This window comes from Rhinolophus ferrumequinum, chromosome 20 (assembly GCF_004115265.2).
Source record: "Rhinolophus ferrumequinum isolate MPI-CBG mRhiFer1 chromosome 20, mRhiFer1_v1.p, whole genome shotgun sequence".
NCBI classification, from domain to species: domain Eukaryota; kingdom Metazoa; phylum Chordata; class Mammalia; order Chiroptera; family Rhinolophidae; genus Rhinolophus; species Rhinolophus ferrumequinum.
The window spans coordinates 46,410,674-46,429,316 of NC_046303.1; the positions used below are offsets into that span (position 1 = coordinate 46,410,674).

General features: G+C 39.1%; 1 protein-coding gene across 2 annotated transcripts in view; it reads left to right on the plus strand.

The window, feature by feature from the left end:
• The window catches only part of GSAP (gamma-secretase activating protein), a 124,462-nt gene that overhangs the window by 20,020 nt on the left and 85,799 nt on the right, over positions 1-18,643 (plus strand). The window contains exons 1-5 of one of the 2 annotated variants that reach the window (XM_033088712.1): positions 179-357; positions 10,521-10,597; positions 11,579-11,635; positions 14,762-14,831; positions 15,150-15,203. In XM_033088712.1, coding sequence (XP_032944603.1) covers positions 249-357; positions 10,521-10,597; positions 11,579-11,635; positions 14,762-14,831; positions 15,150-15,203 — 367 coding nt within the window. In that variant the 5' untranslated portion in view covers positions 179-248. Of the gene's footprint in view, positions 1-178; positions 358-10,520; positions 10,598-11,578; positions 11,636-14,761; positions 14,832-15,149; positions 15,204-18,643 lie in introns of those variants that run through there. The other variant, XM_033088713.1, reaches the window with a different exon arrangement.

The following is an 18,643-nucleotide window of genomic DNA, read 5'->3' on the forward strand; positions in this document are numbered from 1 at the left end:
GTCCCCGCGCCTCGGTCCCCCTTCCAGCCCAGAGTGCCCAGCTGACGGCTCCGGTGCTCGGAGCAGGCTGGGAGGCGGTGCTTGAGTCCTCTCCTGCCGGGAAGCAGCAGAACCGAAAGCGGCCGGCGCGGGGAGGCGGGGAGAGGAAGGAGGGGGCGGGCGCAGGGGACAGGGGCGAGGTAGCCAGCGCTGGCCGGGGATGCCCGCGGCGCGGTGCCCCAGAGCCGCCCGGTGGCCGCGTCCCAGCCATGGTTCTCAGTCTGGTCGCCGACTTCGATCTCCGGAAGGACGTGCTCCCGTGGCTGCGGGCGCAGCGGGCGGCGTCAGCGGGCGCTGGGGCCCGAGGTGGCGGCGCAGGTGCTGGCGGCGCGCGTCAAGGGTGGCGGGAAGCGGGTGGGAGCCGGCGAGGCTGGGAGTCTGAGTCATTCATACCTAGGGGGCTCCCAGGCTGGGCTGAGATGGTGTGCAACGACTAGACCGGGTGGGGGGCAGCCTGTGTGCCCCGCCAACCTGTGAAGGTTAGTGACGAAGACGTGAGCTTCCCTCTTTGGAGTCCGGGCTGTCCACCCTCACCCCAGGCCAGTGGGTGAAATTAGGAGGGGCAGCCCCTGGGCAAGGTCGAGGCTGGGCTGCACTGCTGCTTGTAGCGAGTCCTCCAGCCTCTGGCTTACTTGTTGCCCACAGTAATTCACCTGTAGCAGAAAGGCGGGGCGGGGGGGGGCTAGTGGTACCCTCAGCATCATCTCATCAGAGCAGGGCGTGGAGGCGCCGCTGCGGAGACTCCGTTCCCCCGACCCAAATTGGCGGGGCGTGGGAGAGGGTCGTTCTCTCCGCTACATTCACATCTCACCTGTCTGGGAAGGTACTTACTCTGGTATGGGCTATGTCAAGACTAGGGGCTCCTGGATGTTCTTGTGTTATGAGAAAGAAAAGAGGAATCATGGCCACCAAGAAAATTATGTAAATACTTAACAGTTGGACAGTTTGTCCCCACATCTGTGAGACGTGTTTCTGCATCGGTGTGAACAGTGTCGGTGATTTAGGGGTCACGGCGCTTCAGATGTGAAGTGCAAGAGGTCAGCGGTCCGCGTGCAGGCGGTGAGCAGTGAACTGAAAACCCGCTGTTTTCCAAAGAAGCACCATCCCTCCACCCACAGCGCAGCACCTGCGTCCGCCCGCGAGGGCGGCGTCAAAGTGATGCTCAGGTTTCCTGCCAGCTGCCTCTGGGGACATTGGTTTTCGTCGGTCACAAAAAATCCTTTGTTTTGAATTTTGATGAGGGAGTGAAAAGTGACTTTTGAACCTTCCCAGCATTGATCAATCAAAACTTTAAAGAAGGGGAACTCTGATTTCCCAGGTGCTTTTTATTTTCTTTTGAAGAAGTTTGCTGTAAGTAATGATGTATCTCCAGTGCTTACATTCAGCTTCAAAGCAGTCACACCCCTGAATCCCACCTGTACACAGTAGCTCTCACACTCCAGTGTGCTCACCTCTCTTTTTCCCCCCTCTGGTTTTTCCTTAATTAAACACTGTAGACTGCTGCCGGGCATTTTTTGGGGAAAGGCTATCAAATTACCCATGTTTACAACTTTCCCCTTAACCTCTGGTGAAAGTTTTCTGTCCCTACCTTATATCTCCACTATCCTGTGGCTTTAGCAAAATGTTTGTAGGATTCCTTGTCTTGGTATGTTGATTGTTCCAAATAAGGAATCATGTTTTTGTAGCTCAAGACTTGCTTTTGACGAGTGAATTTGACTAATGACTCGTGTCATTATTAGCAAAACTTACCATTTTGGGGGAAATTTTACAAAGTCTCGTGAATGTCTAGAGTTTTTTAAGGTTTAACTTTTTAAAATAGGCGGTTCCAAGTCTGTTTCCCACCACAAACTGGTGCTTTTCTCTGAACCTCCACCTTACAGCTAAATGGCAGGTGTCTGCAAGTGAGAAGTTAGTTGGAGTGAGAAATGCCGCAGCCTTATGTTTCAGTAATGCGTGTTGTGATTGAAATGCTGTGTATGAGCTGGTTAGATTTTGGCTCCCTTGTGTCTTTCACTAATCTCTGAAGAAATACAAACTTGGGTGTTGACATTCCACTAAACAATAGATACCCCTGGGTTCTCAGAAAGTAAACTTACTAGACATAGCAGCTTTTTTTCTTAAATTGGTAGTCTTTTGCTTTTGCAGAGCATCTTGGCAAGATATTAGCCCTGTTATACTAAAAGAAGTTGTTACTACTGATAATCACCAGTGGGTGGTAGCTCAGAAAAAAAAAAAATTCTTCCTCTGCTATAATTTGTAGCACTGGCAGGGGAATCTGGGATTCTATTTTATTTCTAGCACAGCTATTACTCCACACATTTGTGCAAGTTATTTTCCTTTCAAAGTCTCAGCTTTTCAAATGTAAATTGTGAATAATTATACCATTGTAATGTCTCTTCTCTGCACACTTGCTATCTAAATTTGAAGCCTTAATATTTTTACATCAACAAATATAATTGAAGATTTCCTAGTGGTGGCAAAATAGCCGGGAGCTGGGCTATGTCAGCCATGGAAATTCAGTGCCTATAGGATAGTTAGTCTTTTAGTCAACCAGGGGTAAGGAATAAGGAGACCAGATTTGGTTACTGCATCTCCTGGTTCTAGGTTGAACTTTGGGAAAATGGTTTCTCCTGAAATAAATGGAGAAAATATTTGTTCTTTTAAAAATTAAAACAAGTATGCAAAAGAATATTTTAACACATATAAGCTATAAATAATAACAATAATTACACAAAACCATGTACCCACCTTAAAAACAGAACAGTATCAAGACTTTTGAAGGCTCTTGTGTCCCCTTTCTGATCCTATTTCTCTCTATCCCTCATCTCCCAGGGGTGACAATCATTTAAACTTTTATATTTTAACATTCCTGTGATTTTATTTATAGTTTTAACCCATATGTATTTTCCCTAAGCAAAGTATAATTTCATTTTGCTTGTTTGTGAATTTTAAGTAAATGAAAGCATACTATATATATTCTTTTTGCTTTTTTTTCTCCATATTGTGAAACTTATCCATGTTGACTACTGTACTTTTAGGTCATTAATTTTTCACCGCTGTGTAGTATTCCACTGTGTGAATATATTAGGTTGGTGCAAAAGTAATTGCGGTTTTTGCAATTATTTTTAACCTTTTAAATGACACTTACTTTTGCACCAACCTAATACAACAATATAGTGGACGTGGAGATGCACTGCTTGGATCCTCCTTTCAAGGAAGAGCTTGTCCCAGGTGCTCCGAGTGTGGTCAGCAGATAGTTTTGGTCTGTCAGGCCCTTCAAGGATTGCCTTGGCACAGGGCTGTCTGCCTTGCCCAACTGACCCTTTGGGTGTGGCCCACATCTAGATGGGGTGTACAGGCCTGGCCATTTTGATTCAACATGGGACAACTCTGACAATCCATTTCAGTTATAGAACTTCTCCAATGGAGGACCCTGAGGTCTCTTGAGGCTACTGGGCCTACATTGCAGCTTGACTTCTCCCCTACCTGGTCCTGCTCCTTTCTCCTTCCTCTTGCAGGTGTTGATCCCACCTTACTAAGCACTCCATAATGAACATCCTGGATACTAAACTGTCTCAGGGTGCTTCCCTGAGAACCCACCTTTACTTATCCTTTCCCTGGTTGGTGGCATTTGGGAGATTTCTGGGATATGTATTATAATCAGTGCTTTTTATCGACTGTGTGTGTGTGTGTGTGTGTGTGTGTGTGTGTGTGTGTTCCCTGGTGGACACATGTGTAAATTTCCCTAGGAAGGCTGTCTAACAGTGGAGCTGCTGAGTCATGGGCTATGCACGTCTTTATTTTTCTTGGGTAGTGCCAAATTGTTTTCCAAAGTAGTTATACTTATTAATATTCCATTTATAGTATAGGCATGTTTTTGGTATTCTGTATCCTCCCAAGCTCTTGATATTTCCAGATTTTTAATTTTTTATCAAGCTGGTGGGTCTAGATGTTGTTTCATTGGTCTGAGGTGAGTATCTCTATATATTTATTGACCATTTGAGTTTCTCCTTCCATGAGATGTCTGTTCATCCTTTTGTCTACTTTTATATTGCATTTTTTTCCATATTGATTTTTAAGGGTTCTTTATGGATTCATGATTCTAGTCCTTTGTTCATCATATGTGTTGCAAACATTTTTCTCTCAATCTGTTACTTTGTGTGTGATGGTTCCTTTGATAAACAGGAGTTCTTAATTTTAATGGAGTCCAATTTATGAGTTTTTCCCATTATGGTTTGTGCTTTTTTGGCTCTTTTAAAGAACTTCTCCCCTATTTAGAAGTCATGAAGACATTTTTATATTAACTTCTAAAAGCTTTATAGCTTTGTTGTTCACATTTTGTTCTTTAATACATACAGAATTTATTTTTGTGTGTGATATGATGTAGGAATCCAATTTTATTGTTTTTCATATTAGTAATTGATTCTTCTAATATCATTAATCAAATGATATGCCTTGCCTCTTCACATTGACAGCAAAGCCACTTCTGTCACACATCAAGTTTCCATATACATATGGGGCTCCTTTTCTTGTTTCTTAATTTTGTTCCTTTGTCCACTTAATACAAAGACATCTTAATAACTATTTTTATGATAATTCTTGATAACTGGTAGGGTAAGTCTTCTCCCCTCTGTCTTTAGCAGCATCTCGGCTGTTCTGTGTCCTTTGCTCTTTCATATATATTTTTTTGGGAATCAACCTGTCAGATTCCACCAAAGAGTCTGTTGGAATTTTTTAGTTGCATTGAATCTATAGATCAGCTTGGGGAAAACAGGCATCTTTACAATATTAAATCTTCCCAACTATGAATAAAGCATAGCTTGCTATTTATTTAGGTCCTCTTTATGACTCTTACTATGTTTTAGAATTTTCTCCATGAAAGTTCTGCACACTTTTGCTAGATTTACTCCTGGGTTGTTGTTAATTTCTTGTTGCTCTCATAAACAGCACACTTAAAAACATTACGTGTTCAAAGTATTACTGGTAAATAGCAGTACAATAGTTTTTATATATTAATTTTTGTATCCAATACTTAATCCCCTGTTGGGATGTATCACATCTTCAAGAAACTAAGAAAAAGTCTATGGTATGTAAATTTTTTAAGGTTTAAATGTCATGTATATGTAAGACCAGAAAGAATGTATGTTTTCTTGTCCATATCTTCTTGCCTGCTTTCGTCATTCTTGTGTTTATGATACACCAGATTGATTCATTTTTCAAATGATATAATCATTCATCTTTACCAGGGAAGTGATATATTCTACCAGGTGACTGACTTGAGTAATGATTTCGTTGTTGTAGTTGCCTCCTGTATATGCCAGATCTATTTGGCGGTCATGGGATTGGCTTAGTTACTTTGTTTTCATTCATTGTTTCACTGTTCTCTCAACATTGTCTTTTCCCTTTTCTTTCCCCTACCTTCCTAGTCTCCTTTTCTCATTTTCATCCCTTTTTATTGCTTCTTAACGAATCCCCCATTCTTATTTTTTTTTCATTTTATTCAAAATATGGATTCTAAATCACATAATAGTGTTTACTTTATAAATTTAGGAATTATAATATTTGGTCATTTGAGCGTGAGGATTTATGTGAATTATTTACAGAACAGAAATGTCATGGGTATAATCATATTTTGGCACCTCTTGATCTGTGTATCAGGAACTAGTTCAAATTTTTGTATAAGGCTGTGAGATTCCCCCGCCCCCGCACCCCACCCTGTGTAGTCATTGGAAAAACAAGTAATATTTTTTAATTTGATTTTTGTCTCATAGTTTTTGGGAAAAAAATTTGTCAAACATATTCCTGTAAAGTGAAATCACTTGTGTTTTTAGCAAAGAATAGATTGAAATGGACAAGAATATCTGGTAAACCAACTTAAATTTTACGTGAGCTGTGACTTGCCAGCACCTTTAATATCTAAGTACTCTCATTTTCTTTAGTAGATTTACTTATGCAAGTATCATATCTATCAAAATGCTACATTTTTTTCTTCATGAGCACTGAGTACACTGAACTGTAAAATTAAACTTCATTTCCTCATTTGAAATTGCTGAACTTCCTCCTCTGGACTTTCCAGTGATGAATGGCTGGGAGAAGAGTCAGCATGAATAAGCAAAGATGTTATTGAATAGTTCTTTTAAAAGGGTGTGTCTAAAACATGAGCAATTATCTGGGGAGAAAGGGCTGATGGGTTAATGTTGCATGGTAAGACGCTGGTCTCTGGATTTCCAACAATGCCAAATGTGTCTAATTCAAATGGCCTTGAGATGAGAACCATGTACATAACTGCAGGATTATTTAAGGCTGCAGTTATTACTATCTAACAGACCCATGAAGGCATTAATTTTATTATTTTTTTCAGCTGTCTACCATGATTACATTATAACCTGGTCTCAGTTATGCTATCTAATGAATACTGTTTAATATATATTATAAATATGTAGTTTAGTGGTTCTTGACTCTGGCTACACATTAGACTCACCCAGGGAACACACACACACACACACACACACACACCCCAGAGAACAGACCCCCTCACCAGCCCAATCAAATCAGTATTTTGGGGTAGGGTTTGGGTACCCATGTTCTTTTAAAAACTCTCCTGATGATTCTAATGGACAGCTAGAGTTGAGAACTATTGTTAGGTTGGTGCAAAAGTAATTGCAGTTTTTGCAATTACTTTTGCACCAACCTAATATTTAATGGAATAAGCATGTATCATTTATTGTAATCTGTACTTGAATTTTTTTCTCTTACTTTTTTAGTGATTTCAAAATAGTTGTGCTTTGCAAGGGAATTGAATTTTCCTACCAAGATTTCTTGTAAAGGAGTTTGTTATCTTAGCTGAAACCTTTTAAGTGTACTTTTGAGAAGTTCTCTCCCAGCATCCTTATAATCTTGAAAGAAAAAAAATACTTCTCAAAATATTGACACATTGCATTCCAGAAGTTTTGAGTCATGTACAGGATGAAAAGAAACTCACTGATATTCTCTTTAGATGTCTGCAAAATCTGCCTTAAGAGGATTTTTCAGTAATTATTCGTTTTTTCATTGTAAATGTGGTACAGGAAACTTAGTTCATTCTGTTTACACTTTTCTAGGTTTGAGATGAGTCTGTGTCACTTGTTTGACATATGATATTTGCCAAGTGTCTTAACCTCATTCAAACTCAATTGTTTTATCGTTACGCTGGGCCCATAATACCTTACACAGTGTGGATGAGCTAGAAATAAGAACTCTGAAAATTGTGAAGTACTGTTTAGTAGCAGGTTAATTGAATCATATTATTTTCCTGAGAGACTAAGTGATTATTCTCATTTAAAAAAAATCAATGGGAACTATGTCTGACAGCTCAATATACATTGAAAAGTGTATATATCACATATAAAAAAATACTTCCCCTCTCCCTTTGCCTCACCCCGAGAAGATCTAGGCAGCTTCTTCCTGTGAGGAGTGGGGAAGAGAGATTCAGGATGATTCCTAAGTTCTCAGTGAAACCTGCTCTTTGTCTCTTTAAGTGTTTCCCACCCCCAGCTCTAGTGCAGGAGTCCAGGTCACCAATTATCCTTATTTTGTATCTTGTTTCTTCCATTTTAATCAGGAATACAAACTTAAATTTGCTCCGAGTTATATATTGCATATGTTTTGTCTGAATATTGGAGTTTGTCATAATCAACATAATATTTTAACATCTAAAAATACTCTTCATGTGGGGAGGCCCGATGGCTCAGATGGTTGGAGCAGTGTGCTCCTAACGCCGAGGTCACTGGTTCGATTCTCACATGGGCCAGTGAGCTGCGCTCTCTACAGCTAAGATTGTGAACAATGGCTCGACCTGGAGCTGGGCTGCCGTGGGCTGCCGTAGGCCGCAGTGCGCTGCCGTGGGCTGCCGTGGCCGGCTGCCTGCAGGCGAGAGCTGCTGTGAGCGGCTGACCAACTGCCTCAGCCAGAGGGGAGTGCAAGGCTCATAATACCAGCATGGGCCAGGGAGCTGTGTCCTACAAAACTAGACTGAGAACAACGGCTTGAACCGGAGTTGGGGGGAGGGGAAAAAAATAAAAATGCTCTTCATGTATGGAAAATGAGTGAAGTTAAAGCAATTTAATTTTGAGGGAATTGGGGAACTAGACATTTCTCCCCAATTAATGGTGATAATTACCAATGTTGTATATACCAATGTTTAAATCCTTTAACTGTGGAATTGAGAGGAATAGCCTGAAATTTTAGCAGAAACATGACAGTCAGTTAACTTATAAGTTAAATGTTTTGTGTAAAGAATCTTTATGTCCTTCAGCAAAATATGGTGTTCACAGAAAAGTACACATATCATAAGTGAAATACATTCACGTAACTATCACTCAGAACAGGAAAAAGAACATTAATAGAACCCCCAAGTTCCCTCTTATGCTCCTTTCCAGCTATCATTTATCCAGCACCGTGGATTCATTTTACCTACTTTTGAAACTTGTGTGTAAATTAAATCATATGGTTTGTGAATTTTTGGGAGGGGGAGGATCTGGGCTTTTTTGCTCAATTATTTATGTTGTATGTGATAGCAAATGAAATTATTCTTATTGTTGTACAGTATTCCATTATTTGGGTATCCACTTGATGGATATTTTGGGTTTCCAGTTTTGGCTATTATGATGAACATAGTGCTATAGACATGGTTTGTGTCATTTGCTGAAATACCGTGTTTCCCCGAAAATAAGACCTAACCGGACAATTTTTGTCTTTTGGAGCAAAAATTAATATGACCATATAAGACCAGGTCTAAAATAATAATAACATAATATAATATAATACCGGGTATAATATAATAATAATATAATACAATATAATACCGAGTCTTATATTAATTTTTGGAGCTGATTGTCCGGCTAGGTCTTATTTTCGGGAAAACGGGTATGTGCATATTTCTGTTGGGATATATGTATAACTCCAATTGCTGAGCCATATATGTTCAGTTTCAGTAGATACTGGACAGTTTTCCAACTCCCGTTATTAGTGTATGAGAGTTTCAATTGCCTCACATTTCTTGGCACCACATATATTAAAACATACTACGTTAAGAGTTCATGTAATCTTTAGGGTAATTAATAAAAAGAATATATAACTGATAAGTTAATAGGTAGAAGAATGATATAGTGAAACTCTGATTAATCCAGAATAAGGCAAGGAAAGAATAAGACAGTTGAGTCACATTGAAAATAAATAGTAATATGATTGATATAAATTCAGTATATCAGGGATTACATTAAATGTAAATGGACTAATACTCTAAAGGATCTGCATGGAAGAATACAGGAAGATTAATAATAAAAGAATAGAAAAAGTTATGTAAGCACTGACCAAAAGAAAGCTGATGTAGCTACATATATTGATATCAGACAAAGTAGCCTTTAAAGTGAAAAAAATTATTAAAGATAACAACATATTATAATGAATAAAGGGTTGACTAGTCCAGCTCCTGGTTAAAAACCTGTGTGTGATTTTTTCAGACCCATCCATATGCAATTACAAAAGCTTTACTTGGCAGGCCTCATGGGGGGAAGCTGCCCTCCCCAAACCAGACTTGGTGCATAGCCAGTGCCCTGCAGTCTCTGAAAGTTAAGACTCAGGGCCCCCTGGCTGACCATAACCTTATGCACAGCGGCACTCCCAGCCCAGGTGCCTTCATTTGGAGGCCTCCTTATCAGGAGCCTCTGCTGAAACCATTAGCAGGAAAAGGAGGGGAACCTTGAAGGTATTTTTTTTCCACTTTGACTCAGTACTTGGTACTTTTCACTCTTAGTTGTTTTCCCTCTCTCTCTCCTGAGCTCCTAGGTCCACAGTACTGCAGGAGCCTTTTATTGGGGGCTTTCTGGGCCCCCTACCTCTGGGCTGAGCTGCTGACCCTTCACCCGTTCCATGGGGGAAATGGACTGGGAAGATGGTGCTTTCTCTGCTTTAGCCTTTTGCTTAGACTATCACAGTAAATGATAAAAGCCTTGACTATTACTTGCTTTTTTAGCTTGTGGCTTTAATCTACTACTCTTTCAGCTCTGCTGAGTTCCTGACAGGAAGCTACAACAATTCTAAATTTTTATGCCCATAATAAATAACAGCTTCAAAATACATAAAGAAAAACTAATAGATATTTAAAATTTATGGAAATATAACATACATGAAGCAATCTATGCAGGACAAGAATGTGCAGCTCAGTAAGTTACTGCAAAGTGAGCATATCAGTATTGCCAACATTACCAGCACCTCCGAAGCTCCCCTGAGACACCCCCCAATCACTGCCCCTTTCCTCATTCTTAAAGGTCACTATTGTTCTCACCTTTAATATAGTAGATTAGCTTTGCCTGTTTGTAAACTCTATAGAATGGAATTACCAGTACGTATTCTTTTGTACTTGGCTTTTCACTAATATTATATTTGTTAGATGTGTTCTTAAACATCTCCTCAATATTAACTTTCTATTATTATCTTTTCAGGTATTTTCGAAAATAATTATGAGAGCTTACGTGTACTGAATGTTGAAAGAAATGGAAATATAATCTATACCTATAAGGTATGTCTATATTCTCTTTTTATTGTGGTAAAATATACATAGTATAAAATTTACTATTTTAACTATATTCTTTTTTTAAAGAATTTATGCTCTATCTTATTGAAGGGTCACGAATCAGACTGTTTGGCATTTAACCTTTAGCATATGAGTTTTTTATTTTGTGAGGTTGAATAGGGTGATTTAAATTCAGTTTTATGAAGTGTCTTCTTGTTTAAAAATAAAATAAAACTGCATAATGTCTGACAGAGTGCTCAAATTTTTTGAATAAATGAACAGTTCCACTTTCTATAGGAAACTGTCAAGTAAAAGATGTTTAAACCTAATAATATGTTAATTTTTTTATCTCTGAGAAAATATTAAATACAATTACTCTATGTCATCTATTCAGACTTAGATACACTCAGACTTTTGAGGCATTATTATTTAACAATGTATTTTCATTGTTAAGTATTTTAGGAAAAAAATTTAACTTTACTGATAACTTTATTGTAGTGCAGAAACATGAAAGAACAATTTCAGTGGCCAGTTTGTTTTGCATAGTTGTATCACTGTACTTTTGTTTAAAAGTGTTTTTATTTTAAGTTTTAGTTATAAGTATGCTGCACTTAAGGAACTGTATGATTCAAAAAAGTATTACTTATAAGAATATCATGGTCACGATCCAGCCACTCCCAATATCCATCATACATATTCTCTTAAATAAATGGAAGTACAGAAAGATTGGCTCCTTCCCCATGCTCAGTCCTACTAGACAAGGTCCCCTAAACTCAATGAGCTGTACGCTCTTAATCCATTTTACTCTGTGAGCCCCGGTGACCAGGTGAAACCACTTGGGTCCCTTAATGACATGCCGACTTTGTGAACTTTAGAGTGCTTATTGCTAAGGTTGATTGAATTATTGCAGGTTTGTTTGAAAACCTGTAACATCTTAACTTGCTGAAAAAATGACATTTAATAAACACCTGGTTAATTATTTTTTAGGACAATAAGGGAAATGTCTTCTTTGGATTATATGATTGCCAAATCAGACAAAATGAGGTAAAAAATCACCATAAATTATAGATTACTCATTGCTTATTTTACTGCTTTTAGAGTTTTCCTTCTTTCTGCCATTGCCTTGTTCTAGATACAAATTCTCATTTCATTTTCCAAAAATTTAGTTTTTATTTCCTTGCCTTTCTTCTCTTCTCCCTTTTACCTTCTCTTGGCACCATTATCTTAAAAAAAAAAAAAAAAAAAAGGTGCAAGCACTTTTGGACCAAAACATCAGCGGAAGTCTCTTAGTCCTTTGAGATTTACACAAAATTGGTTCAAACCAATTGCCCAGTATTCTGTAGGAATGTAGGAAGTCCAATGCCCTCCCTAAGTTTGCGTGCTCCCAAAAGCTTAGGGTCTCATAACGACCTCTGGCTCTGAGTTCTGCTTCTGCTTAACCTTCACTTCTCTTGCTTCTCATTATTTCTCAAAGACCCCAATATAGAGAACCCAGCTGGCTTTTCTTAATTTCTCCTCCAACGACTCACGTAAGGCATTGGATGATGTGACTGGCTTGTCTAATTCTGGGGGCAAAAGGAAGGGCGTCATTAGTGCCTGTGTAAAAACAATGTACAAATATTAAGGGATGAAGAAATGTATAAGTATAAACTGGCACAGAAGCTTCTCCAGAACACATTGTTACATGAAAAAAGCAAGTTGCCAGGATAATACATTCCATTTACATTTTAAGAAACTTGCAAGAAAACTATGCAATATATGTGCATAAATACATATTAAAATCTCATTTTAAAAGACCTGGAAGGCTACAGAGCAAATTACCAACATGTTTCATTTTAGAAGGGAGTTGGGATTGATAAGCATAATAGAGAGCTTTGATTTTTTTATTTGGTAGTGTTTGCATATTTTAAATACTGAGACTACATGCTCACGTGTTATTTTATAATTAAAAGAATCAGACACTAAGCATTAAGTGTATACATCCATGATTCTTCTTACTTACAAATTAGAATCCCTCAATTAGAGCAAGAGTCAAAGGAAACCAAAATTTCTCACGTGAATTCAGAACCTTCTTATTCTTAGTTCTTATTCACAGTTCACTTTCTCTAATCAAGTGTTTCCTGACTTCCCAACATTTTTCATCAACTTCTGGCCATAGGATTCTAGTGTGTTCTCAGTACTACTTTGGTCTGTAGGTACTAATTACCTTTTTTAAAAATTAGTTTCAGGTGTACAAAACAGCATAATGCTTAGACATTTATACCCCTCACAAAGTGATAAACCCACCAAGACTACTACCCATCTGACATCATGCATAGCTATTATGATACCATTGACTATATTCCTGTGACTATATATATCTATGTATCTATATTTAATTATAGTTGACATTCAGTATTATTTTATATCAGTTTCAGGTGTACAGCTCAGTGTTTAGGCATTTATATAATCTATGAAGTGATCCCCCCAATAAGTCCAGTACCTATCTGGCACCCTACATAGTCTTTAGAACATTATTGATTATATTCCCCATACTGTGTTTCATATCCCAGTGACTATGAACTTGTACTTCCTAATCCTTTCACCTTCTCCCCCATCCCCCAACCCCCTCCTATCTAGCAACCATCAGTTTCTTCTCCATATCTTTGTTTCTCTTAGTCCTTTCTCTCCTGAAGTCTAAGACTCTTTATCTTTCCTTATCCTCTGAGTGTACTTTAAAGAGTGTTTGCCTAGAGCGTATTGTGCTGTGTAAGTAAGTCAGAGAGCTAAAGAAAAGTGTCATATGATTTCACTTATAAGTGGAATCTAAAGAACAAAATAAACAAGCAAATGAAACAGAAACAGACTAATAGATATAGAGAACATTTTGATGGTTGCCAGATGGGAGGGGGTTGGGGATGAGTGTAAAAGGGGAAGGGATTAAGAAGTACAAATTAGTAGTTACAAAATAGTCATGGGGATGTAAAGTATAGGGAATATAATCAATAATATGGTAATAACTATGTATAGTGCCAGGTGGGTACTAGCCTAGTCAGGGGGGTCATTTCTTTAATTATATGAAGTCTATGCTGTACACCTGAAATTAATATAAAATAATGTTGAATGTCAACTGTAATTGAAAAATTATAAAAGGGGAGAAAAAGATAAAGGGAATAAAAGGTTCAAAGTTCCAGGTATAAAACAAATAAGTCTTGGGGATGCAATATACAGCATAGGGAATATAGTCAATAGTACTGTGATAGCGTGGTACAGTGTCAGATGGTTGCTGGACTTATGGTGGTCACTTCTTTAGCATAGGGTATATAATCAATAATATGGTAATAACTATGTATATTGCCAGGTGTAGGTACTGTTGAATAACTATGATGTACACCTGAAAATAATATAATGTTGTATGTTAGCTATATTTTAATAAAAATCTTTAAAAATGAGTGTTTAACTAATATAAATGATTGTCACCAGTTCCTCAATTTGTACCTCACATCCTCCTTCAGCCTGACTATTTTCATTTCCTTTAATACTCAAGGAAATGGAATCTTGCAACATTACAAACAGCAACAAGATAATAAAAAATAAAGCTTAAATAAGTATAGAAGATTACTTTGCCAATGCACTAAATATGAGAGTTCTATAAGAGATGCACCTTTGATAATCTCTTAGACATAGCTAATGATATCATGTTATGTAATTTGATTAAAACTTTATTTGCCTTAATAATTATAATAGCTAACATTTGAGTGCTTATCATATGTGGCAGACTTCATATGGATTATCTCACTTGATCCTTCTAACAATCTCATAAAAGAGGTATGATGATTCCTGTTTTAGTGATGGGAAGATAGGGAGTTTGAATAACTTGTCCAGAGTCACGCAGCTGGCCAGTGGCAGAGGAAGGATTTAAAGCTGAGTCGAGTTTGGCTCTAAGGTCTGCTCTTAACCACTACGCTCTGTTGCCTTCGGGCTAAATTTAAGTGTCAAACATGGTCTACAATAGCAAACTTAAAAAAAAATCAGAAACTTCTCAGAATCAGGCAAACTTGTTCGTTGATAGTTCTTTAATAAAATGTTTTGCCACCATGGTACTTGGTGGACAGTTAAGTGGGAATTTGTATTCATAAAAGTGTTATTTAATATAAAACTCCATATTAAAAAATGCTTTTGTTTTAATAGCATCTCTATACATTTGAGAAAGACTTGCAAGTTGTCAGTGGCTCTGTCAACAGTGAGAGAACTTTGCTTGGTAAGTTGAACTCTTATTGCTACCTACATGTCAAGAACTAAACTACATTTTTTGAGTCTTAAAGTATTGGATATTTGCAGTATTTGATTAGTCTATTACAATGATTTTCTGGGAAGAGGTAATCTTGGGAGATTAGAGTTAAAATAAAGACTCTGTTGAGTCTACCTAGAAAAAAAAAAGAACGCTTTGTATTCTACCTTAATCATCCACTGACAGGTCCCCTGAGCCCTCACTTATTTCAGGCAGAAAATGATAAATTTTAACAGGTCATTGTATGGATCATTTGCTAATGAATTATTTTTTCTTTTTTTCCATTAGCTGCAAGTTTAGTTCAATCTACTAAAGAAGGAAGAAAAAATGAGCTTCAACCAGGTAATGAAATTATACTATTTAGTGCCTATTGATAGATGAAGATTTATTGAAGGAGTCAGTCAAATTTCAGGCATCTTTATAAAGAGCTTTATCTCAGGATGAAAAGTAAAGGTCATGTCAAATGTGAAAAAGAGTTTAAAAATTTTTTTTCAAGTAAACAAGAAAGTGCAGAAAGTATTATAACACTGAATAGCAAAAGTATTAAAAAGGCATTTAGCACCTGCAGACTAAATAAAAATTGAGAACATACTAGAACCCTACAGTGAAAAGGTGGCGTAAAGGGTTGGGCAAAGCGTGGTATTCCTTCAAGAATACCATTTTTTTTTCTTATATCTTGTTAACTATTGAGCAATACATAAGGTATTGTGAGTAGTCCACCAATTCTAAATAAAAAGTCAATTCTACTGATTTCCCACTTCATAGGTATTATCCATGTGATGTTCCCTCCCTCTTCCTTTTAACATTCTATAACATCCATCTGTTCAGAACACAACAAATATTGAGGGGTCAGGTACTATGCATGGTGCTGGGGATACAGTGGTGTGCAAAGAGGGGTGGCAGTTGCTCCCATGGTGAGCTCTAGAGACTAGTAGTGGGTGGGGGTGTCCCATGGGGACAGGGGGGTCCTGTCTTTAAGGGGAGGCAGTAAACCCAGAGGGACCAGCTTTTCAACTTATAAAGAGAAGTATGGACTTTTTTTGGTAAAACTTTAATGTTTAAATGTTGGCTCAATTATTTTTTGAAAATTCTACTCGGGCAATGACAACCACCTGTTATCATTGGTGGCTGGATACAGCCTGTGGACTACGATTTTTCAACCTCTGGTCTAGTGGTGTTCTTTTCAGTCTCTTACTATTCCAGTCCTGCAGTGTGTTCCATCTGTTCTGTTCATTCGGCACTTAAACTGCTTCTTTTGTTAGCATAGTTCCCAGTCAGATGTATTCTCCCGCAGTTGCATGTGATGGAAAAACCCTTTTACATACTTTGCGCGTGAGGCTTATGAGGCCGTCCTGAGCTCCCACAGAGCCAGCTCATAGAGTGTGAAGGAAACCAGAGCTGAGTCTGGATGGGACCTCCTCAGGGACCTCAGCGGAAGAGTTTCTGGGAGAGGTTGGTGAGCAGGAGGCTTCCCCTGAAATCTCACCGTGGGTATTACTCGTCCTACCTTCCCTCCTGTCTGTCGTATTACACCGAGAAGCACAGCAGCCCTCTTCCCTCTTCTGTGCCATGTGCTCCTTTTAGCATTCTCTGGTCTTCTTAGAATGAGGTGCAGTGCTCACTTCAGAGGTAAGGGGCCTGGACTAGCTTAGGCAAAACAGGATCTAACATTTTGATGTCCTGGCCCTTAAGACAAGGGTACGGACAAAACCAGGATATGACCCTGCTCTCCTAGGCTAATAAACCTCTTTACCCAAGAAGACAAGGGCCAGTGGCTTGTGTTCCTCCCAGTCGCAAGGCTGGGTATCTATACAGAACTTGGATTAGCTCCCTGCACCTCCCAGTTCTTGAGCCTTATTCCTTTTAGCCTTAGGAATTCTTGATTTTGCCAGTAAACCCAGCAGTAACTATCCTCTTTCCATTATGTTTACCATCTATGCCTAATAGTCATGCAGAACAGTGGTGATTATGTACATTATAAAATGTACTCTCAGACCAACTTGACTGTAAATTTTATTTGATTTCAACATTAAATACTATTCAGATAGGCTTATTCAGTTTTGGAAGTTTGATGCAGTGAGATTTGATGCAACCTCTAGTGAGATTATCTGTCTAATTTTTAAAAATATTAGAGTGAACATTGTTAGTTATTGCATTGGATACCTCGTACTTTGTCTTCTTAGCTCACCTTTCCAGTTGGCCTCTGCAATGAGAACCAGCTCTGCCCAAATGTCATTTGACAGACAGTATCTCAGCTCAGCTGCTCTGCCTACTTTTTGCTTTTTGCCCAGAGCCCTTGGGAAAACCCGGTTCCTATCTGCACATGTACCACCTGAAGTAAGTTGGAAAGGATTCCAAATAGGCTAAGCCATGACCACTGGGGAGCAAGCAGGTGAAGGATAAATACTCCCCCTTTCCATCCCCAAAGTGGATAACTCTGAGTTGTACTCCATGTAGCTCCAGGTGGTCACCTGGACGGGAGGTCCCATCTAGAATTTGATAATGCCCCTGATATTGGCCTACTCTTCTCCCTGGGTAGGTCTCCCCATTCCCTCATGCCAGCCATTCCTGGCTAAAGTGATCCTGTTCCCTGAGATAACTTCTTGTCTTAGTAGAGTCTGAGGAAAGTATTTGAGTGCAGTTAGGTTATTTTGGGGAGGATCCTAGCAAACACTGTTAGAGGAGTATTTCAATAGAGATCTGCAAGAAGGGAGGGAGCGAGTGAGTGGCTACGGGGAAGCACATTTCTGATGGAGTGCACAGCCCATGCAAAGGCCCTGAGGGCCAGAGCGTACTCAGTAGACGTGCTGTTCAAGGATAGGTAGGGGTCAGTGAGGTCGGATTGGAAGGAACAAGGGGCCGAGCAGTGGGAACTGAAGCTGGAGTAGAACGGGGTGAGGTGTAGACAGACGGAGAGACCCTAGGAGCCCTTTGTTCAGTGAAGATTTCAGAAATGATGTGACCAGAGAGCACTCTACCATCTATTGTATTGTTTTGTCTTTTGAATAAATATTTTGCAAAGGCTCATTTCACCTGTCCATGAATGAGTTGGTAAGCCATTTGATTATAATATGTAGTCGGTCTCAAGGTGTTGTTTGACACTCTGTTGCTTATAATGAGATTTTTCCCATTGAAATGAGACAGACTGTAACATCTATCATATGAACAAGGTAAGTAGGGTTCCTTGGTTCACACCCTTTACAACACAGTGTTTGCCAGCAGTGCTTCTCCTCTTGGCTGTGGCCATGGCAGAGTCGATGTTTATTTAGCAAATGGCCCGCCATGGGAAGCTAGGCCCAGCTGCCTCCTTAACCCTCCCCTGGAGAGTTGCTTTTGCCACAGGCACAGAGCTCCCCAATGGGCAGCAACTGGGTGATCACATGTGTTGGGCCCCAGTGCCACTGAGGTCTCCAGAGCCCCCACGCACCAGTATAGACAGTTAAACGCTGCAGACGCTCCATGGAGCTGTGGTTTGGGTTCAGCACTCTAATAACCGCAGCTTCTTTAGAACCGGCCCTACTGGAGTTTTCCAACCTTGTCACCATTTCTCAACATGTATCTTCACCAGCTTTAGACCAGCTTCTTTTGCCTACTCTCCACCCTCCCCATGCCATTCCTATTCCTGTGCTCCTTTCTAAAAAAGTTGTTTTCAATTTATTTAAACAAAAAAAGTTCACCCCTTTCTTCCACCCCTCCATCCCCCCGCTCTTACAACTACCAATCTATTCTCTGTATCTGTGAAATTGGTTTTCATAAATATGTATATATTTTATATAATAGAA